General features: G+C 40.5%; 1 protein-coding gene across 2 annotated transcripts; it reads left to right on the top strand.

The window, feature by feature from the left end:
* Positions 1 to 591: 591 nt before the first annotated feature.
* On the top strand, positions 592 to 15,451 carry LOC128440154 (ubiquitin-conjugating enzyme E2 Q2). Of its 2 annotated transcripts, none has more exons than XM_053422813.1 (13): positions 592 to 1,295; positions 1,691 to 1,795; positions 5,388 to 5,510; positions 5,835 to 5,888; positions 6,072 to 6,227; positions 8,121 to 8,205; positions 8,828 to 8,888; positions 8,978 to 9,068; positions 9,161 to 9,219; positions 9,321 to 9,369; positions 9,491 to 9,586; positions 11,009 to 11,075; positions 12,163 to 15,451. In XM_053422813.1, exons 1-13 carry the CDS (start codon positions 1,137 to 1,139, stop codon positions 12,192 to 12,194), a joined length of 1,137 nt encoding a protein of 378 aa, XP_053278788.1. In that variant the 5' UTR covers positions 592 to 1,136; the 3' UTR covers positions 12,195 to 15,451. The 2 variants fall into 2 exon arrangements, with proteins under 2 accessions (XP_053278788.1, XP_053278862.1); XM_053422887.1 differs by having other exon boundaries at positions 6,072 to 6,212.
* The last annotated feature ends 8,251 nt before the right edge of the window (positions 15,452 to 23,702 follow it).

Genomic DNA, 23,702 nt, shown 5'->3' on the forward strand with positions numbered 1-23,702 from the left:
AAAAATCAGTAGCGATGTGTGTATCTTATGTCTCCATGTTGTATATATATTTGTATACGGTATAAATAGAGAAAATATTGACCTTTATATAGAGTCTCTGTCACAAAATTCTTCAATGCAATAATCTGATAAAATGTCCAGATAGACTGTAGAAAAACCAAAATAATGCAATTACAATTTATGACTAATCTGATGAAATGACGAATAAAGAACATGCAAATTAGGATTTAGATTTGGATTTATTTACCGGAGCAGATTATTGTGCTAAACTGAAAAAACAAATACAGCAAATCCATAAGAATAGTAAATGAGATCAGCCTGATACAATTAGATTGAATTGAACAAAGCCAAAAGGTTATTTACATAACATGACAGTTGTCTATTTTAGGAAAGCACACATTCTATTAATGACGGATTTTGGTGAATCATAAAATAACATAATTGAATTGGAAACAAAAAGTAAATATTATGATTATACCCATTGTCTCGCGTGAATGTTTGATCAGTGTAGAAAACTTTGCTTTATTTTCCCACCCTGAGATAAACCAGGAGGACGAGGTGAATGCTGGGATTCTGCGGGATCGGGCTGATCGCAGAACGCCATCTTTAAACCCCACAAGAGGCCAGCAGCTACAGTTGTACACCGGGATGAAAACACTGAGCCTGCTGCGGGATTTAAGTTCCGATCACCGGGACTGTGCGATCGTCTCCCGGTGAAGTAAATAACGGGGAACCGGCCGGTGGGTGTGTGACGAGGCGGGCACGGGACACCGCGACAGTCCCGAGATGTTGTTGTGATAGGCAGCCAACAACAATAGACGGAAAGACAACAACAACGGACAGGCTCGCTAACTCGCTCGCTAGCATCTCTGCGAGCACTGCGCTGTTCCCTCACGCTAACCGGGAGCTAGAGCTAACGTTAGCCGCTTCATTAGCAGATCTGTCCGGTCGCGCTGAAACCTGACCGGGCTGTGCTTCTCGACCGGGTATCCAGTTACATCCAGCGGGACATCCCGTCACCCCCTCGCCACATTTATAACCAAATTGTGTCCCGGGAATTTGGGCTTCAGCTGGCTAACCAGGCCAAGCCCCGACTTCTCCCCCTCCCCAGCGGCCCAGCCGGAGATGCACGGAAGATGTCGGTGTCGGGGCTGAAGGCCGAACTGAAGTTTTTGGAGTCCATTTTTGATCCAAACCACGAACGATTCCGGATCATTGACTGGAAGCCCGACGAGCTGAGCTGCCAGTTTAACGTTACTGGGGAAAAGCTGTTAATTATCCACTGTAACATAACGGTAAGGAGGTGGTAACACAAGTGCCCGGATTAATTCACTTCCCCGTCGGGTCGTCAGCAAGCTAAAGCTAGCTTGTTCGTTAGCTAGCCATGTAGCAGGCTAACTGCATTAAGATATGATCTGATGCTTTGTGGGACGGGCTTTGCGTAGATTTGTTTATGTCAGTGGGAGCTACGCAGTCTCATTTGTGGGGCTTTTTCTCCTAAACTGCGACATTAAACAGATTATACGCAAAACTAGCTGTTAGCTAGCACTGCTCTCTGAATGCTAATGTATTCAACCCCCAAATATACGTAGTTCGCCAGCTCTGTTTACCCCTGCGACATGAGAGTAGACATATTTGTCAACGTGCTGATGCGACTGTCCCTTTGCTGTTGTTCTCCCCCTGTCTCTAGGAATCTTATCCTTCTACGTCACCGATATGGTTTGTGGACTCTGATGACCCGAGCTTGGCGCAAGTTTTGGAGAGGCTGGAGGATGTGAGGAAAGGCAGCACCCTGGTATTTATTCCCACTCTCTTCTTTCACTACGTATAAGAGAGGAAAACGTGCTCATATCTCTGCACCGTGTGAGGATCCACTTACCATTTTCAGTCTTTCAAAACAAATCTTTACCAGAATACATCATCTTTAGATATTGATGCCTAGTGGATTTGTGTATAAAGTATTTTTTACTGGTTAAATCAGAGACAGGAGCTTATTAGTATGCCTGAGGTATTAGCAGGTGATTAAATAAATAAAATACACCTAATTTGCTCTAGCTGAATATATTGGTTAAACAGGTATTGACCAGGCTGCCTCCCAGCAGGGGCCCTTTCTTTGCATTATTGTGACACGATGCCAGCCTGCTGTGATGAGCTCCTCCTGAAAGGGTAGATCATTCTGCTGCTAAATAATCTTCTGGCACTCCTTTATTCTTTAAGTATTTAAAAAGCTGGTTATTATTTAGGCGGTGTTATTCCTGTGCAGCTGTTTTAGCAGAATACACAAGTTGACACTTTATTTGCAACCAATCTGGACTAGATAGTGATACATTGTTTGCCGTTTTGGTGCTGCATTTGAGTTGGTTACACAACCCAGGGCTTATTTACAGTTTTCACATGTGCTCTCAAACATAAACAAAAATGTTGAAAGTGCGGCAAAAAAAACATGTCACTTTGTGCTCAAGGAATAGGATGTGTAACTAGCCCGCACAGACAGGTCGATTTTCAGCTGGCCAAACGGTCATGTTATTTGATCATTGGTACAACTTTTTGGGTCAAATTGGCCATGACAAGCATCTGATTACATAAACATACGTAGGTGAAGACATCCTGAGCTTAGTTAGCCTGATTATTCAACCTGCATGCTCTTGTTTTGTAGGACAAAAATATTATTTTTATAGTCTGCTACATATTTCACTCCACATTCTATTCTGGACAGACTGTGTTGAACGCAGTCCTGTGAAGTCGTCTTCAGTGGAAGTTGTTGTTTTTAAGGGGAAATCTCAAAGAATTCAGACCTTGTTGATTTGGACGAACCATATAATGATGGTTTAATGATAAAGTCAGACCATAATTGCGAATTTAGATGCCTTTTCCATCATTCCTTCAGCATATGTGATCTGAGTTCATCCTGCGCACAGCATGAGTCAGTGAACAGCAGGGCCCAGTGAAATGAGTTGGTTACCTCACTGAGAAGTTGGAGGTGTCTGGCTTGCAGCTCCTCATCTAACAGCCTCACTGTGGCTGCTCCTTCATGATCTGTCACTCTCTGCAATAATTTAATGTCGAATAATGGCCATCGTCTTGTGGATGGCTTTTTGAACAAAGGCGGTAAGGCCTAAGCTGACTGACAAATGCAGTTTGGCCAGTTAAATACTTTTATTGGGAAGCTGCAGTAGTTGGAAATGCTTGGTTTGCATTAGCAGCAACTTAATACAGCATCTTTTTCTGGTAATGGTGCAAGACACCCACATCACTGTACTGCAAATATCTTAACACGGCAAAGCTTTCATCATAATCTACCACATCCCAATGTATCTTTTTATAGGATTCAGATCTGGTGACCGTGGAAGCTACTGAAGTACATTGAACAGTTTTAGATGACATTGCTCTCAGTCATGGTGCATTATGCTGAAAGTAGACTTTAGAAGATGGTATGTCTTTGGTAAAGGGATGCACATGGTCAGCACCAAACCCAAATGGACTTTGGCATTCAAACCATGATTGATTGTTATTAAGGGGCCAAAAGTGTGTCAAGTATACATGAACCCTACTGCATTACACCACCACAACCAGCCTAGACCCAAACAGGGTTGGCTTCAATGGGATAATGCTGGTGAAACTGAAGTCTGATTATGCTTGGTTATAAAGATTTGATTCTTTGTTTGATTTAACATAAATAATAATATGTGTCTTCTGTTTAAGTTTGGCACAACCTGGTCTGACGTGTAGAGAGAAGAATTTAATATATATATCCCAGTCTCTTTTTTTTTTTTTGTATACGCAGACTAGAGATTTCTGGCACATCACCATTAACCAAGGTTGATGAAGAAGGGGAAAGAAGTCGTGAGAGTTCTAAACTCCAGCAACACTTTGACTTTAATTGATGTGTTTATTGGTTATTTACTTCTTTACTGTTTACAGTCTGATCTACATTAAAAGAGACATTCCTCATCTGTAAATAAATAATCTCAGTGAAATAACTTCAGTTAATTTTAAAATAAGCAAAAGCTCATCAGTGATGGTCACATGGGATTCCTGCAGAATATCACATTTTATTTCAGAAGCAGCTTCTGTAATATACCACAACTGTTATGTAACATTCATCTATTCATAACAGGAAGTAGTTTTAGTTTCAAACCTGATTTGATGATAGATATGGTACCATCTTCTTTATATAAGTAGTAATTATACTGTATATCTTTATTACAAGGGGTTTATGCATATGGGGTGAAGGTAGGAATAGGAGGGCAGCAAAGGGGGCGGGGGGGATGGGACAGTGGGTGTGGAAGAGGTGAAGCTACTATGTGGAGCTACTGTTGTCCAGACCGATTTTAAAGAACCTGCAGCCTCCTCTACATGATCATTGCCTTCACACGTTGTTGTTTTCCTCCAGTTTGTTGTTGGACCGAAAAGTTCTCCTCTTCTTCCGCAGTTTCAGAAAGAGCTTCTCCCCTTCTTTCTTCTTCTTTAGCAACCTCTTTGCTATGCATTGTTGTACTGTGTCTTTCAAACTTCATCATTGAGTAGACGTTCATCTAAATACTCTTCAGCTGGTTTGTGATCTGTGTGTAGCTATCAGAGAGATCCCCCTTTTCCGTCTTGAGGTGCAGGAGGTTCATTTCTTCCCTGATGTAGTTGCTCCTTTACCTTAGCTTGCCTTCTGCTGGCTGTGCTCCTTCTGCGAGAGTTATGTTAAATCTGAGTTTAGGTCCATCATGAGTCAGTGACAGCCCTGAGCTTGTCATGGCACTGAGATCCTCAGATGCTGCAGGGGGTGAAGCACTGCACTGGCCTGTGGTAGACTGTAGTTTTGTGTAGGTGTACATAAAGAAAATAACATTGGTAATGTTGTCTTTTAGGTAAAGGGCAAACCTTGACTTCCTTTGGATAAATGAGATCACTCATCTGTTTTTCCGTTGCACAGATGTTTTGTGGTTCACTTTATTTGCATTGCACCAAATGTGGCAGAACACGGTAGCTGATTGCAGCTGTTTCTATGAACACAAACAATTTTACTCTCCCTGCTGATTTTTGCAGCACAATCATGTTTTTAGGTTTGAATCCTTATTTTAAAGTCATTTGAATAATTAGGCCTAATAAAACACAGATTTCTAGGTTATATTAAGGTTTTATTATTCCAGTTGCAACCACACACTGCTTTGTGACCGGACCAAGCATTATATTGTCTTCTCTCTTAAATATCATGACTCGCATTCATTCATGAACCTGTAATGTTCAAAATTTTAGTGAAGCCAACTCTCGTACGCGTGTGTTTGTTTCAGGTCCAACATGTTTGCCATGTTGTATTGCTGTATAGCTGCATTTGCAATCTTGAATGTTTTATCTTATGCTGTATCCCCTCTTCTTGTGGTTTGTCTTTTTTCCAGCTTTTGCAGCAGTTGAAGAAACTCATTTGTGATCTTTGTCGGCTGTACAACCTCCCCCAACACCCCGATGTAGAGATGCTGGATCAGCCGCTACCTGCGGGTCCTGTGGGTCAAGACCGAAAGGCAGGGCCGCCTAGTTTGCTTTTGACACTTACCTCCCCTATAGCGTTACAGGGATCATGCATTTTTAAATAAATATTTGATATTACACCTTTGCCCACTTCAAAACTACTTGTATCTAATAATAAAATAATATTGTATATTAAAGAGGGCTGTAGTGATTCAAGAAGTACTCAGACCCACACTTTGTTCACATTTCGCAGCATTAATCCACATTCGAGACACCATAATTATATAATTTCTTGCATATTTTTTAGTTTTTTTTGTAAAATGATGCAGTCAGCACAGTTATTTCATATACTTTCTGTGGCGTGTATCTGTTTACAGCATGGAACAGAAGAGGTCACTTCTGAAGAAGAGGAGGAGGAGGAGATGGGAGAAGTAAGTTATCATCTTTGATCTATAGGCTTCATGTATTCTTCTGTACAGTGTTGGGCTAAATGCGTTGTTCACAATATACACACATATTTTCATCCCTGAGGTTGATCTCTAACCTGTATGTATTGCTTAAGAACCAGCAACACTTTAAAAAAAAAGCCTAAAGTATCCAATACAAACCAACAGGACATCGAGGATCTGGACCACTATGAAATGAAAGAAGAGGAGCCTGTCGATGGGAAAAAATCTGAGGACGATGGCATTGAGAAGGAGAATCTAGCCATCCTGGAGAAGATCAGGAAGAACCAGAGGCAGGATCACTTGAATGTGAGTCTGCGTTCGGTAAAGTATATTCACTGCATTTTATGTAGATCATAGTTGGTAAAATGTTTTTCTACCATTTTTGTAGACCTTTTTAAACGTACATGGAATTTATGTTTTCTCAGCTAATGCTATTATCAGAAGTGATTACTTTTGTGAATGACAAACAAAGGGAAATCCTTCACTAGGACAGCTTGGAATGTGACCAGTTGCTAAATGTGCTCTTATGCAGTCTCTTCAGGTTCTTCTTGATTTCTGCCCTTCCAGGAAACGTATTTGAATAAAATTTTGTTTTTCTTCTGGGAAGGGCTCTCTACTCGCTCATCCTGTTCAATGGCTCATCTGTGGAGCTCCCTTGGTATCTGAAATGTGAAACAACAACTTAAAATCCCAAAATAGAACCAATAAGGCACATTGAAATGGCTTACTTTACATTTACAAAATGTTTTAAAGATCAGTATAACATTCTTTGAAGGGCTCTAGATAGGGGAGAACGGGGTAATGTTGGACATCGGGTGATGTGAAACACCCCCTGTATCTAGGCAGCGGAACACATTTGTGGTCATGTGACTACTATGTTTAAAAGCCCCTCCCATTCCCCCCTCGCAATGAAGGATAAGTTGGTGCAGGTGCTGTGGAAAGTATGTTTTTTCACATTGCATGTAAAAGTAAATTGTCTTGCTTTGAACTTAATCAACTGTTGTGTCAAAACAAATTGATTCAGGTAGAAAAAATTATATCATACATGTTGGTGAACTTCCAACATCTAAAACCATGTGATTGATGCTAGCTGAAGATTAGCCTGAATTGATAAAAGATGTTGTTTTTCTAAAATTGTGGCTTCGGGGTAAAGTCGGACAAATGCTGTGGGGTAAAGTGGAACAGTGTCTCACTTTACCCCACCATGAAGCACAAGTTAAGTTTAGTCTTAAATATATTTTAGTGTTATATTACATTATATATGCTTTATTTTTTAATGTCATAAACATTGTAGAAAAGCCATCATGCCAAGAAACTACACCAGGAAGACAACCTGGGGCCAAACACCCCTCGCAAAGATGGCTGAGGTCATGCAAGGGAAGAAGTCCTTAAGAAAAGCTGGAAGGGATAGAAATATTGACAAGACAACCCTCAAAAGATGTATAAAGAAAAAGGGAAAGTAAAATCAGTAGCCTGGGGTGCAGTAGCTGAGGTAAAGAGAATATTCACAGATGAGATGGAGGAGGAGCTTGCCAAACACTTGAAACATCTAGCTGACCAGTTCCATGGCCTTGCTCCAGTTAAGTGCCATGAACTGGCATTTGAATACGCAGAGAAAAACAATATCCCTGTCCCTGCCAATTGGACAGATAAACAATGTGCAGGTAAGCTAGGGTGTGCAAGAGATCACATGAATCATAATAATCATAAATGTGCTTAATTGACCCATCCCCATGATTCTGTTACTAGTCCGATATTAGTGGTTGTCAATCTAGCTGTCGGGATTTTAACTATTACAACATGTGTTGTTATGGTAGTTTTAAAGTGGAAAAGGTAAGTGGACTTGTGTCCCACTTTACCCCATAGCCGGGGTAAAGTGGGACACAAGACCACTTTTTTTAAAACAATAATATTTTCACTGCCCTTTGTCCTGAAGACATTCTGATCATTTCCATTGCTAGAAAACATCCTGAATTAATGGGAAATGTGTAAATTTTACTGATATATCAGTTTAGCTCGCCTAGAGGGGAGCAAATGTAAAAAATGTCCCACATTATCCCGCTCTCCCCTATATAAATATTGATGTCAAGCTGAATAAAGCTTTCTGTTTGATGTTGGTCTACATCAAGTTAAAATGTCAGGTTTGCGCCCACAGTGGATTACAAAATACAGTGTCCTCTGTCTTCACGGTTGCACTTGTCTTGTATTTCGCAGGGAGCTGTGTCTGGTTCAGTGCAGGCGTCTGACCGCCTGATGAAGGAGCTCAGAGAGATCTACAGGTCTCAGAGTTACAAGACGGGTAAGTACACGACCCAGAGTTCTGCTCAGAACAACACCGAAACATATACATGCAAACCCACTCACTGTGATATTCATTTCAGTCCTCTTGACATGATAGATAAGTATCAGTGAACATCTATTTGAGATCTGAGAGTCACAACTCCTACACGATCAAAAAAAAGCATTTTAGAGTAAATGTAGTTGAGCAGAATTAAGAAAAACTCCCTGTGACTGATCCTGGGGTGAAATCTTCCTTCGTGTGGCTGTGTTGAAGTACTGCCAACTGCTACACCCTTTACTGTCATGCTAAGTTAAAGGTAAATAACTATATAGGCTTTAGTAATGGCTTTAATCCCATTGACATGCTTTCCAGGCAACAGAAAAATGAAGGACATATACATTTTAGAGTCAAAGGTTATTTTGATGTATTTCCTCACCTTTGAAAAAGACATTGGGTAATTGTGATATCGTTGGCAGAATACCCATAGGAGTGAGACAGTAGGTATTACTTCACATGTTTACCCTCAGTGCATTACTTTTTAGTTTATAGGGTGAAAAAGGAGAATAAATCATTACAGTTTTTAGTTGACCTTGTGATGGGAGACAGCTGAGCTCTCGTATTTATTTCATCTCTTTTGCAGGCATCTACTCAGTTGAGCTTGTTAACGACAGCCTGTATGAATGGCACGTGAAACTAAGGACGTAAGTAACTTTGGGATCTTGTGCCATGTTTATTTTTTTACTGATGTCACTGTGAACATGAACTGACTGAAGAATTTGATGACCAACAGGGTGGATCCTGACAGCCCCTTACATAGTGACCTACAAGTGCTAAAGGAAAAGGAAGGAATGGATTACATTTTACTAAACTTCTCATATAAAGTGAGTGAAACAGACTTTGTATTTTTGGACATGAAAAATGATGAGTGATTTTGAAGTCTATAGATAAACTGTTTTGCTTTTCATTGCTACAGGATAATTTTCCATTTGATCCACCCTTTGTTCGGGTAGTTTCGCCTGTGCTCTCTGGAGGGTGAGTACATTTAGCTTCTATAGTCCTTTGAGTTCGAGGTTGAGTTTGGGAACAAACTTGTATTAAAAAGAGGATTAAAAAAATTGTTGTTCTTTCTAAAGGTATGTTCTTGGGGGAGGTGCCCTGTGCATGGAACTTCTCACCAAACAGGTATGTCATCTGATGGGAATTTGCGCTGCATTATATTTTGTATTACTTGTGATTGAATTTTCATTTGTTTTACATTTAAAACAAAGCCTGCCCTTATTGACTCTGTGTTTCCTGATTGTAGGGTTGGAGCAGTGCCTATTCCATTGAGTCTGTCATCATGCAGATCAATGCCACTTTAGTCAAAGGAAAAGCCAGAGTGCAGTTTGGAGCCAATAAAGTAAGTGAGGAAGCACAGGAGGTTTCATTTCAAGCCAGGAAATGTCCTGTGATAATGGTGACCTTTGTGCATTGAATGATGTGGACACCGATGGCAGTGCTTTGACACAGGGGCCTGGTTTCCTCGATCATAATGCTTGTGTGTTGTGCTACACGACAACTTCTTGTTGCTGCCACCATAGCTGGCTATGTAACATTTTTTTCATCAAAGCAAAGTGGGGTGGGAGGTGCAGTGTGTCACAACTCTGATGACCAAGGTAGATGATTATCATTGTGCTGCATTATGCAGCTTCTGTCTCTTGGTCTTCTTTCGTGTTCTGGCCACAGGCGTCGCTCAGAATTTGATAAGTGAAGTACAGAAGAAACATGGATACTTTCAAGTCTCATTAGATTGAAATGGTGTTTTTACTTAGTTAGTCTAAACCTAAGATGTTGAGATTCACAAAAATAAAGAGTGAATCTGAAAGCGTACAAAAAAAAAAATCTTTACCACCAGGGTAAGGAAATCAAGTCATGTAGTGAGCAGTGATTCCTGTTGACACATTGCAGCAACCCAGCAAACATTTTGATGTTGGAAAACATGTTGAGTCAACAGTTGAGCCTTATGAGAGCTTGAAACATAAATCCAAAATGAAAATTTAACCATTGCCAGGTCGTCAATGCTGGACAGTAATTGTATTGCACATTATTCTAATCATAATTATATATGAAAATACTGTAGTTACTTGTATGTTTTATGAAAGCCCTGTTGTTCTAGGATTTAGGCACAACATGCACTGTATTTCACCATGTGTCACACTATAGGTTGTCTAATACACCTGATGTCAGCCCCCCCCCCCCCACATCCACATTAACAAGCCTCAGTGTCACAGATCTGCTACACTGTACAGATTTTTATTTTTTACTTAATGTCTTATTTTTTTATTTCTTTGAAGGAAAAGCATAGTTTGATCAACAAGCCAGTTCTTTTGGTTTTAACAAAAAAAAGCACATCCATTTCATAGGGACTATTAGTTTAATCAAAGCTCAATAGTCAAAGTTGATCTTTGCCAAGTTAAACCCGGGTATGAATCTGAAAGCTTTACTAAACTCTAAATAGAATTCTACCCCAATCATGGATTCATACAGATTCTCATCTGTATTTCTGTGGTCCAGCAGTGACACGTGTAGAACTACAGGTGCAGATCCAGGTCTTACGTGAGTGGTGATGACCGGATGTGCGTGACAGCAGTCTGGAATGAATAGTCAAACAAGGGCACAGTGGGTTTCATTATCTTGTACCACACAAAGGGTTTTGTTCTTGAGATGGATGATAAGTTTGTTTTTTCTTATATCAAAGTGCTGTCATTTCCTGGCCTGTACTGTCATCATAGACCCGGTGAACATTTCTAAGGTTGACTTTACTTCTCATCCTTTAATGCAGAACCAGTACAATCTTGCCAGAGCACAGCAGTCCTACAAATCCCTCGTTCAGATCCATGAAAAGAACGGTGAGTGTATTTGTCTCCAGTTTCATACAGAGTGCATCGTTGACCTTGTTTACTGAAACCAAATATCTGCCATGCATCAAGCTGAGGAAAACTAGTGCTTGGCTGTTGTTCGTGTTCCAAACACGACACTTCACGCTTGTAATCCACATTTTTACTTTCATGTCAATAGCCTGCTATATATTGAATTTATTTTTAGAATTATGTAGATAATAGAAAAACTCCCCATGCTTGAGATTCATAGGAATTAAGTGACTCCAAATTCATATTTACACAATAACCATGTCACGTTGGTTGTGTTGTTACCATGACTCTCTTACTGACTGCACCAAGCTTTTTTTGTCATATGCAGTTAACACAGGGTCAACAGTACAATGAAAAGTGTCGGACATAAATAAACTTATATAAATTTATATTTCAAATATAAGCAAGGTAAAAAAGAGCTTACAATGCAATACAATATAAATACCAAGAATTATTTATTCAAAGGTTCTTGAACTTTAAATGTCTGGATACATGCTCAAAGTCAAAGATCTTCCTAACAGTTTATATGAGCCCAAAATAACAATCATAAATGATATGCCCTGTCAAATAAATATGCAGTTTAACATGAATAAAATCAACACAGAAAAACATCAACATTGAAATTTGAATTGGAGAGAAAGCAGTGATAAGTCAGTTGCTCAAATATTAGCATTTACTGTATGCAGCTGTTTTGTTGTCCTTGACCTATCTATAAATAAACTGCATAAAAAGGTGGTGCAGGTAAAAATATGTTGATAACTTCCAGTCTGTCAGGCTACATTGAGCTATATTTAATTGCAGCAGAATATAAAACTGGAAAACCGAAAGCCTGACTAAACGTAGTTAAAATTCTGGACCATATGTGCCTGAGGTCTGACCACTTTTATGTCTGCTTTTTCTGGTCCTCGCACCAACCAGAGGTTGGCAAAAAATCAAAAAGGCAGAAATCATCTGCATCTTACCGTAATTGTGTCAAGGATGGAGAGCTGGTTACTCTGGATTGTGGTTTTATTGAAGTATTTTGTTTACTGTATTGTCATTCTCTGTTGTGCTTTTTGTCCCATAGGCTGGTACACACCCCCTAAGGAGGATGGCTAAAACAGACTTTTGCCTTTCCTGCACTGGGACCACATGTCTTAGATTTTCTTTTTCATTTTCTTGCGACCATTATGTTTTTGTTTTTTTAATCCTGCAAACCTTTTTGTTCTCTACATGAGAGTTTGAACTCCAAACCAAATTCCTAATTCAGTGACCACCCAGAAACTAGCACATACAACACAAAGACATTCACACACCCGTATCTGATATCCGTTCATCGGCTCCTCAAAAAGTTGTCCTCTCCCCAGATATTTATCTCTATGTGCATCTGTCGTCTGAAACAATCTTTGTTTTTCCATTGCGACTTTTGTTCTGTACTCCACGAAAAACGATGGACTAAATAATGCGCAAACTCACCCTCTTTGGTTTTGGCGTTGAGCATGCCAACGTTACTTGATGGCTGTGAGTTGAAAGGTTGGGCATGGCTTTATCCTCCAGCAGTGGTAATGTGATGCTCCGGTCGCAGGACAGTGCCTCTCTGGCCACGGACTGGATCTGGAATGGCATGGGACATTCCCTGATACGATGCAGTGGTGGCTGGAAAGGACACACAAATGCTGGTGGTAAAAGAACCACTGCCTTTTCTCTCCATGGATGGCGTCTGTAATATTGTGCTCATATATTATCTTTGTAATGCCACGATCCCTCCTCTGGAATAACATGCTTCTGAGGCTAGCTTGCTTTCAAAACCTCCTTATCTTTTAAAGCTTGAAGCCCTGAGGTGGGGAGTGGGGGAGGAAGATGAAGAGACTTTTGCAGCCTGGGTGGGACAGGCCGCGATGAAGAACAGCATCCCGCTGAGCTCTAAAGTTGACGAGCACTGTCATCATCATAACCAGCAGCTAGACCACTCCCTGCAGGAGATGTGTGGTGGCTAGGCTGGCAACACCGGATAACGTGACCAGGCAATGCAGGAGTGTGTCGGATTGGATCACACTGTAATGTAGTTGATTTTAACTCCATATGTAAACATGTAAATTTGTATTTCTGCAAAAGGATTTAATTGTTTATAATGTAACCTTGTCTGGGTCTTTGACTGGGCAAAGACTGTATTACTATATACCCCTGTCTATTAACAGCAGGGGCACTGCAACTTCTCAAGACCCATTTAGAATAAGAAAAGGTTGTGTCATGGATACTCTTGCAGAAGGAAACAAAAGTTCACCATGTTCTTATGTAAGCTTAATGACTACTGCGGTTTTGTTATTTTTTTTTCTTTTTAGATTTATTTGTAATCCTCATGTTATTGGCAACAATGACAGTACCATTCCCCTTATTTGATGGCACCGCTTCACCACAACGGACATAACAACAATGGCATAGACACCGCTGTTTCTGGCATTCCAGAGGTTTGGCTCTTCATATCTAATCACTCAAACCGGAAGAACCTCAGTAAGGCTATGCAGTGAAGACTCAGTCTCGTGGAGTTCTCTTGTTCTGAAGAAAATTAGTCTTAAAAGCTCAACAGCATTGTCGCCTGCTTCGTTCTTGTAGCTGGTTCTCGTCCCAACCACTTTGCCAATCCTGCAGTCTGGGAAGAAAGTGACCTTTTTACCTTCTGACTTTTCCTTGACCTCGTGGCTGCTTTAAAGAGACAACACAGCCACGAGATTTAAATTCACAGCAATAGTCTTTGATCATATACCTTCTGGCTTCACACCTGGGAAGATCAACTGGAGTCTGTTCCATTTCCAGAACATTTGTTCAGGTTCGATAAATATTTGTTCAGATTTGTCACAGGAGGGACCCAGCTCTTATCACCACCTCTCTGGTTACTATTCATAACCACTCGCAGCACCGCTGTACCCCTCAGTGTGTTGGGTCTTTGATGTAATGTGAATAATATGCAGAAAACTGTGTGGAGCATTCCAATTAATGCAGTTACACGTTTGTTGTGGGTGTTCTATTGTGTGGTTACTTGTTTTGAGTATAGTGTCCTGAAAACCAGCATAGAAAGCTTAGTTATGCTAATTCATCCAGTCATTCCTCATGTTTGAGTTCATCTAGAATCTCCTCAGTGATGCTAACCTCAGTCACAACACCACTATCTTCAAAACAGGTAGAGATGCGTGTGAAATCATACAGCTTGTTCCTGTTCAGCATATGTCCGACATCTGTTAAAATGTGCGGGATATAAAAAGTGTTGCCCTCTTTCCTGTTCTCACCACAATCAAAATCTTACCACGACTATGGATCATTGGCATGGTTGTTAGCTGTTGTGATACCATTGGTAAGGTACTACTCACTTCATCCTGGTCCCATTGTCGAGCCCACCCCTGCATTCTCTGGAGAAGCAAACTCAGGAATACATACTGCACACTTGCAAAGGATTGCTTCACAATATCGTCATAAAAATGCAAGATTTAACGTGTCAATCACTTTTCGAGGGGAGGGGGCCATTACAAAAAAAATGACGCCCCTGTTTTACCAGTAGATATGGCAGTGTGTTTTGCTGTTGAGTTGCACACACCTTGATTTACCGAATGCCGTTGAGGTTAAATCATTTCTAAGCAAGTTTTTCGGAATGATCAGATACCGCGGAGTGAGGATTTGCTCCCGCCCTCAGATTATCCTGCGCTTGATCAGGGGTTCAGAACACATCTGCCCTGTCTCTTTGATATTGCTGTATTTTGCATGTCAATATATCAATGGGTGTTTTTCCCCAAGCTACTGAAGGCAAAGACTGGTTGGATTGGGTGTTTGAAATGAAAAGATTAGATGTATCCATTTATTTCTTGAATTGTTTACTCATAGTTCCCTACATCCGTGCACGGGAGGATCTCTCCCTGTGTGTTGGTTTTTGAACCACGTCAGATACTTATGAGACACACAGACTTATAAGACACCATACCTGCTTGCATTACCTTTTAAAAAATATGCCAGGATTCTCAACAAAAGTAGCAGTTCAGATTTGTGTGCCATCGGAGCAGATTTAAGCCCACATCCTCAACCTGTCCCTTTGGAATAATGGTGTACTCAAGTCAGCTGTGCACCGAATACCTGCTCTTCTCACACCATCACAAGTCTAACTAACAAAACCCTTCTCTGCTTTGGCGAGCGACACATTGGTTGGAGGTCTGAACTAGCCTGTTCTTTCCCTTGCTTCATTAACAGCGTTGGCCAGGTTATAAAGTTATGCACTGTTAGCATGCTTTGGTTTGGTTTCTTTTTTTTTTAACATTGCAAGGGTGATTTTGACCATGTAAAGTAATTTGTAAACTTGCATCAAGTTTATGAATAAAGAATTTTATGAAATATCTCTTCATTATGTTGTTATTAATTAAAAGCATTTGTCAATTACATACTCTTGAAAGACTGTTTGTGACTTTGTAAGGCCGCCGAAATCCTCCTGTTCTGGAATGACCATGCATTGCTACCATATAGTCAACACCTTCAAGTATTAGGTAATTTTTGCACTGACTGCCTAAGGATACATTAGGTCTGTATCTTTTACCCAAAGAACCTTGGACATGAAGATCTAGGAATCCAGCCAACAACCCTGAACCATTTAAAAACGCAAGCTCCAGTTGATCACATGCATCCATGATTTCCAGCTAATGTGTTTCTGATGCTTTCCAGTAGATGATGTTCTTTGTCAGAAGATGTTGGGTTCAGTCGTTGTCCTCTACCTGCCTCTCACATTGTCATGCAAAAATAACACCCAATGTAGAAATTAGCAGAGTCAATTCTTGGTACTGCATGGCTCCAAGCTTACTGGTATACTTGCTGAAACCAGAGCCCTCCACCTTAGGGGGCGGCACTGGTAATTAAATGTGGCTAAACACTGATTTAATTATCCAAAGCAGTTAAACAATACGATGCGGAACTGACCCATCTAGCAATATCCCGGTCAGTAAACACAAGTAACTATTTGCTGCTATGGTATAGAGGGGAGTATATGCATGGATTTTCCCATAATGCTGTGGAGGAAATTCAAAATGTCCACCAGTTTTTCTAACATATCAATGATTTATATTTAGCGCCTTCCAGGTGGTATGTTGGGTTGGTGGGATGAATTTATCCTTCACTGTATTCGTAAAATATTTCCCTATGTAAGGTTCTTTGGTTTCTACTTTTTCTGTGTATGTGTAGTAGCTATAGTAACCACTAGATGGTAGTGGTGCTCTCTTGTAACTCCAAGCAGTTGTTCTCTGTGCTTGTAACATTGGTGCGACGTACTGTCATCCCTGCTCTTACCAGCTCTGTAGCTCATTTCCTTTCAAGGTTGAATGAATAAATAATTAGGTCATAGGTTTGAGTGTGAGGCTCACTATTGATGGGATACAGTCTGATATTGACAGTTCACATCAGTGTTATTGAGTCACATATTGTTATTAAGGTCTGGCAAGCACTGTGCTCGAGGATGTCCGATTTGTGAAAAATTGCTGAGTCCTTATCAGTTATTATGAGGAGTGGAAGAGCTGTTGGAAATACCATGGTGGACCATTGAATCTGTGGATGATCATTGTCGCCGCCTGGATAGTTCATTAGAAATCAGTCAAACCAACAAGCAGAATATCGAGGGAAGTTTGACTTCATCTCTATATCAAATTAAAGGGCAGGTAGCAGTATGAGGGTGGGAAGTGGAACTCTGCTGTTTATCAGTGAACGGCTAATTGCCTATTATTTCCAGCAGTGTTCTGTTTTGTTTACGTGTGGGTTTGTCAGACGGGCCTCTCGGCTGGAGAGGGGCAGATCTCATTATCCAGCTTGAGCCAGGCTGTTTGTCCAGCCTGTCACTCACCTCGGGCACAACATTGTGAGGAGTGGGACGAGGCTTCTGGGCCCAAAGAAACACGGCTATGCATCTCTGTGATTAACTTGCTGGCGACTTCACTGAGACAGCAAGAAAGAGCTGACTTGTCCTCCTTCAACCTGAGCGAGCGCACAGCAGCACAGGGCGGGCCATATTCAGAATCAGCAGGGGTTGATTAATAGCCTGCGGCGTAATGGCTCCGTCTATCACTTTCACTGCTTTGCCTTCATCAGTAACACTTAGGTGTAAACCCAGATTCAGATTGAAGAGAAGCTAGAACCCCGGCCTTACAGATCATGTTACCATCACTGACTAGTCTACATTCTAAATATATCACAGATGCCGATAGTGAAACTGGAATTTGTCATCTTATTTTGGTGAATACAATAATGTGTAAATATTGAGCCCATGCTAACAAATTATGCAGATATGTTTAATACATATTTTGACATAAAAACCTACGAAATGTTAAATTGTCATTTTTAAACTTGGTTTTCTTGAACAGGCGAAGCATAAATGTTAAAACATGCTTATTCAGGTGCTTTAGAGATGCTGGATCACAGATTTTTGTTAGCTCCCGTGTCCGGACATTCTCCTTAGTCACGTTAACCATCTGCTGGCTCCAGCTCACTACAGTATTTGCTGTATCAAAGTTCTCAAAGGTGCTATATGTAATTTGGCTTTGCTGTCAAAGAGGATCTCTGGCCAGGAGCAGGTGGCGCTGATGCTCGCTTGCCAACAGCTTCTGTCATTGCTGTGTTTACAAGACAAAGGGTCATAAAAGGCGCCCTGAGCATCACTTCTACTTCAGGTCAGACTGGACGCTACAGTGACTCGCCATCACAAAGGGGCTGGGGCTCGCTTGTTAGCATGCTAATGTGATTAGAGGGATAGAAGAGATGGAAATAGAATTCTGCTGTCCACTGCTGGAGAAAGCTCTGAGTGAGTTCAGGAATGAAGTTTGATGTTCAACTCCAAACTGGTGAGTGGTTGATAGCAATAGCAAAGCCTTACTTGGAGACCCTTTAATCTTTAAACCTAAACTTTAAGTATACAGTGTGTTCTTGTAATTTAAACATTTATAAAACTTATGAAAAGAAGTTTAAAATCCTAAACGACCAATAATTAATCTGCCCTCAAAAAGTATTTTACTTATGTGAGGTCATACACTAAATTCACTTTGTCTTGCAGTCACTGGGTTCCTCGCGTCTCCATGGATGCTTCCTGTAAAAACAAACCTGCACCATTCAATGTAATTAGAAGGTAACCAACTGCAAGAGCCTGCAGTTAACTGTGAGTTCGAATTCATTTAATTAATGTAATCTGTTCCTGCCAGCACCTCCGCTCCGGGTCCCAAGGATACTTTAAACAGTGCATCAGCATAGTAACAAAGACAGATGCTTTCACGGACAGCAGGTGCTTCCTGATGGAGACGGCCACCAACACTTTTAAAGTGTAAATCAAGAGCGCGGGCTCAGAGCGGCAGTAATGGCGACTGGCTTTGAAAAGACTTGGCACAGCTAGGGGCTGAAGAGCCAATCCCACTGTGCCTGTGAATGGCCTGATTTTAGAGCAGAGCATCTGGAGTGCAGTAAGACAGATGTCCTCCCCACAGACACTTACTGTACAAACACACAAGTCTCCACTGCTCACACTTTGTTGCATTTGGGACACTAAAGTTTGGGTAAAGCAAATGACATTGCTGGCTTTAAAATAGGTAAATAGGATACAGAGGGAAGAAGGTATAATCCATTCTGATTGTCTGCTGGTGCTGAATAGCAACACGGGGAGTATTAACACGGAACTCTTGCCGGATGGACTCGGATGAGCTTGGAGCTGCAGATCTTCTGCCTTGAACCAAACCAAATTTGCACAGAGGTCCCTTTGTGGGGATTTATTACAGAAAGAGAACCAGAGAGGAAGCTTTCTTACCCTTGACTTACCTTCCTTCTTCCTGTAAGAAAAACAGGTGCAAGTAACTTATATTGACTAATAGTTGCTTTTAATTCTCCAGTGTGCTCTATTGGCCATAGTAGTTGTAACAGAAGAAAAGGATGAAGGCAGATGACAAAGACTAAATCTGCTGAAGGAAGTTGTTAGATGGTTTTGCAAAAATAAATGACTTCTGTTTGTTTTTCATGTCAAACATTTTGTTGGCAATCTTCTTTTATTCAAATATATTCTTTTATTTATTAATATAGCTATGACAATAAAGGTCTTTTAACCTTAAAAGTACTCATTTGAACACCATTCAAATATTTCCTAAACCTAACAGAGCATTTAATGTGCTTTAATTTAGCAACTGTTCCTCAAGCTTAACCTGAACAATGAATGGACATTTTTGTGTGAGGATGAGTGAGATTTCTAAAAACTGGTAACAAGTCTTTATAAGTAACAAAATAATAATTTACTTCTAACCTCTATATGTATATTACACACTGACTCTGACCCGACAAGCTCAGAGATGAGAGAAACCACCCTGGCGGACACATTAATGAACTCTTCTGTCTTAATGATTTAATCACAGAATAAACTAAATGCTGTTAAGGTTATTATTTAGTTTTTCACTTCTTTCCCATAAGCCTAAAACCTTGTGTTGCATGAATTTTCTTTATCTAGCCATCCATCCATCTATCCATTTGTTCATCCGCCTGTCTGTCCTTCTTCTTCTATCGGACCCGCCCCTGTCCTTGAAAGAGAATGTCTCAATGAACATCACCAGCCAGTGACAGCTTTACCCTCAAGGACTTTAAATGATGCACCAAATTGAAAATCATTACATCTTTTGAACCAACACACAGAGAACCAAATGATAAAAGGATTTAAAAGTGATGGATCTCGTTACTCTTTCAGCAGTTTTGAGTCTTACCTAACACCACCTCTAATGGAGGAAATGGAATATCATCAAGATGGCCTACATCACCTTAACCGTTGGTGTTTTATTGGATTATTTAATTTGCAGGTTTGTGAACTCATGAGTGGTGAAAGTCTACTATGAGACAGAATATCAGTGCCGGTAATCCTGAAAAGAGTTTTGAGAGACTCATTCAACCACAGTAGTGCTTTGTAAAAATCATCACCTCGTCCGGAGGATACATTACACCTATACACAGTATTTTTCCATTGGCAAAGAGAGGCCTGCACAGTTCAGTCAATACAGTGCTTCCACTTTGGAAGAAAGTCAACCCAAACATTTTAGGAGAGCAGAATTGCTCACAGCACCACTGAGAGGCTGACCTTCACAGTCCCTCTTTCATTTCTCCATTAGAGGATTCACTTCAAATATATTCACAGTTCCCCTCTCGGGCTGCAGCAATGGCACAATCAAGAGCCACAATGCATATATTTCACTAAAAGGCCGGCTTTAAAATCCAATTCTCCTCGGCAGGGAGTATATGTAAATATTAATGATCCATGGATCTGCATTTTGCTCCATATTCTGCTGCTTTCATGGCTCCTTTTTTATATAAGATCGTTCGTTTGGTTTTCAATCACCCATGCTTACCATTGACTGCATACATAACAATACAACCATTACTTCTTTCAAGTTATACACCTTTGAGCACATAAAATATAAGCCTGATAAAGATCTAAACAGCTGCAAACACGACTACTCTTATTCGGAGTCGCATAATACCTTTATTTGTTGATTGTTTTAGTCTTTTTCATCTTGAACGTTGCCCGCTTGTCCTCGCTGCGCCGAGAGATAGCCAGAGGTTCAGCTCAGCGTGACGATGTGCTTCCCTGCACAGACTTATTCTTCAGCCCAAGCTAAATGGATTTCCATTACAGGGGCTATGACTCATTCCAGATGCTTACTCAATACTGTGTGGGCACTGTAGCAGAAAGTTTCCTCCAGACAGAACAAAAAGACAAACCAAAAAAAAGCATCGCTCGTGTACGAGATAGCGTCCAGGACCAGCTGTACCTTTTGCATACTTTGTGCACTAATGATCACAGCAGTGAAGTCAGTCATATAATGGAATTTGTATATTATGCAGAAGAACCTAAAGCATGGGTGCTCTTTTAAGAAGAAAGGGTACAGAGCAAAGGAAAACAAGACATATTCATTAGCTCCTGAGTTACAGAGCAAGCAATAAAGTACAGCTAAATGATGTTAGTGGAAATCAGTTCTATATTTGACCGTATGAGACGACCTATTGTATCAGCATGTGTTTGTGTTTGGAGGCGAGCCCGGGGCATTGAGTGCACGTTATGTTCTTCCACAGCCATGGATATATCTCCTCAGCACCATGTCTGGACTCAGGCTATACCTGCATCGGACGATCAATAGGAAAAGCAATGATCTCAGTGAAATGGTCCATCCATCTTACTGTGATTCCCTCATGCAGGCCCCGGACTGGAGAGAAGAGATAGAACTGAATTATTGTCTGAGCATCGATTTAAAACTGTCGTAAGTAGATGCACTCTCTCCTTCGTTGGAAGTTCAGTGGGATCTGAATGAGAACAGCCGATTTACCAATTTAATTGAATTTTGAATTGGAGCTGGTACACATATTTGAAAGCGTACAATGTCATTTGCAATTAAAAATATGCCACATAGAAATCATTTTTAAATGATTAATTAAAAATGATTATTTAAATTTCCAGTCATGCTAAGCTCATTTAATTTTAATAGGACTTTAAATCCCCTCTACTATTATTTGGAATCTCACAACTGTCAAAGCACCTCCATCATCTGTGACGAGGGCAAATGAAAATGACCAAGCTGGAAAACCCTCAACTGTATAGTGAAATAGACCTGGTCACTTTAATCAAACGCTTCTCCTCTTTTGATTTCTCCCTTTGAAGAAAACTTGTCCAGACAGACTAGCTTTCACGTCTCCATTACTTTAGGGTAGTGAATGGCACAAAGGGGTGAATTCTAAATTGGTTAATTGCTGTTTAATTGTTTGTAAATCAAGCAAAATCCTTTTTGTTTGTTAGTTGTTGCTATGGATACCACCACATCTATTATTATCATGCACAGCCCGACAGGTCTGTACAGTCCCTCCTGTCTCCTTACTCTCACAGTGTGTGTACCTTTTGTGGGTGGAGATGCAAAGGCAGCTTTCCAAAGGCAAACATCATCACCCTCTGATCATACTTTTCTGGTTATGAGCTGGGCTCATGTGTGTGAGTTTGATTTGTGCTCATAGTACGCCTTCCTGGAAAATATATTCCATATATAAATTTAAAATTGACAGAGATGTTACGCTACCTTTATTTTATTATTTTCAAGTGATGAGGAAAGTCAAGCAAGCGATTCAATGTGATCTGCCAAAACAATGAGAAAACAATTGATGCTTTCATTGATTTGTTACATTCTCTTGTAAACTGACATTTTCCTGGTATTTTATATTCTTCCCCCTGAAAAGACAAAAAAACGTTGCAAAAGGTGAGGCCCTCTTACTTTGACCTACCGTCTACATATATCTTACACGGCCAGAGGCTCTATTGGATAAATACTGGAGTAGTAATGTTTTCACTGCCTCATAAGAAGCGGACCTATAAACAGCAGCAGTAGTCTTTATAAAACTAAATAGTCAACAAAGGGTATAGACCTGGCAAAAGTATGATGGATAAGAAACACACAGAAAACTATGACATGATTTGGAGAAAGTAACTTCTCTCTTAATAAAACCAATATATTGAATGCATCTTACTTTCAGTTCATCTGCCCTGATTAAGAGTTCAGACTGAACTGGGCAACATGTTCAATCTTTAACCCTGACATTGGTCACAATGTGATTTGACATGCAGTCAATTCTTCACAGCAGACATTTTGACATGTGATAACAGGATATAATGAATAATATTAATTGTGTTTCATGCTATTTAGACGGCCTATTTTAAAGGTTCCTTCACATTACAAATAAAAGAGAGCCTTTACTGATGTTAACAAGTAAACCTGTGCATTACCTGCTATGAAAAGTCCAAAATATCTACAATGATATAATAGATCGTTAATGCCTGATGGCTGCTTTGTTAATATTTGTATGGATTAAATAAACAAATTTGGATTAAACATTATTAACATTCTAGAAGAATAAAATAGTCTATAGCTTTTTCCTTGGTGGAGCACCAGGTTATCTTTAGCAGTGATGAACTGTCCTATAGAGACACTGGGAACCACTAAGCCAAATGTAAAGAATGCTGTCTGCTACAGGAGCTTGTAGGTCCAGACCACTTCCTCAACACTAAAGCCATTTGTAGACTGCAGAGATCACGTGACTTTGTTTACAGCACATCAACAACGGCGTCGGCTCTCATCATCTTAAACTCTCTTGACATCTTCGCCGGTGTGCGCAATGTGTATCAAGCATCAACCGCCCACTTAACCGCAGTGATCAAGTGGAGGATTTCCTCAGAAACTCCAGAGGCTCTTACTTGGACATTTGCGTTGGCACATACTCTTCCTCAGGAGTTCAGTACATGTCCGAAAGCCTTAACAACACTGAAGTGTAGGTGTTGAGAAACTTTTGATGTATTTTTTTTTTTACTTTTGTAGAGATCCAATATTTATCCTTTCAGCCCCACCAGTGTGTGCCGTGTCTGAACTAGTGCGTCTGCCTGTGACTGATGGTGCCTCCTGGACAATGATTTCCCACGATGGCTCCATCAGGTGGAGATGCTGGAGGAAATGGGGAAGAGGAGGAGGGAAAGGTGTAGAAGGGGGATGTTTAAAGAAGGGAAGGGGGGAAGGAGAATGCTGAAGATGGCAGGAGGGGGTGAAGGGTATGATGGACCTC

The sequence above is a fragment of the Pleuronectes platessa genome, chromosome 1 (assembly GCF_947347685.1).
Source record: "Pleuronectes platessa chromosome 1, fPlePla1.1, whole genome shotgun sequence".
NCBI lineage: Eukaryota > Metazoa > Chordata > Actinopteri > Pleuronectiformes > Pleuronectidae > Pleuronectes > Pleuronectes platessa.

Excerpts from the sequence above, each read along its gene's own strand:
- LOC128440154 (XM_053422813.1), top strand. The coding sequence starts at position 1,137 with ATGTCGGTGTCGGGGCTGAAGGCCGAACTGAAGTTTTTGGAGTCCATT. Across the intron at positions 8,889-8,977 it reads TGGCACGTGAAACTAAGGAC|GGTGGATCCTGACAGCCCCT; the intron begins GTAAGTAACTTT and ends GATGACCAACAG. Across the intron at positions 9,370-9,490 it reads TGGAACTTCTCACCAAACAG|GGTTGGAGCAGTGCCTATTC; the intron begins GTATGTCATCTG and ends TCCTGATTGTAG.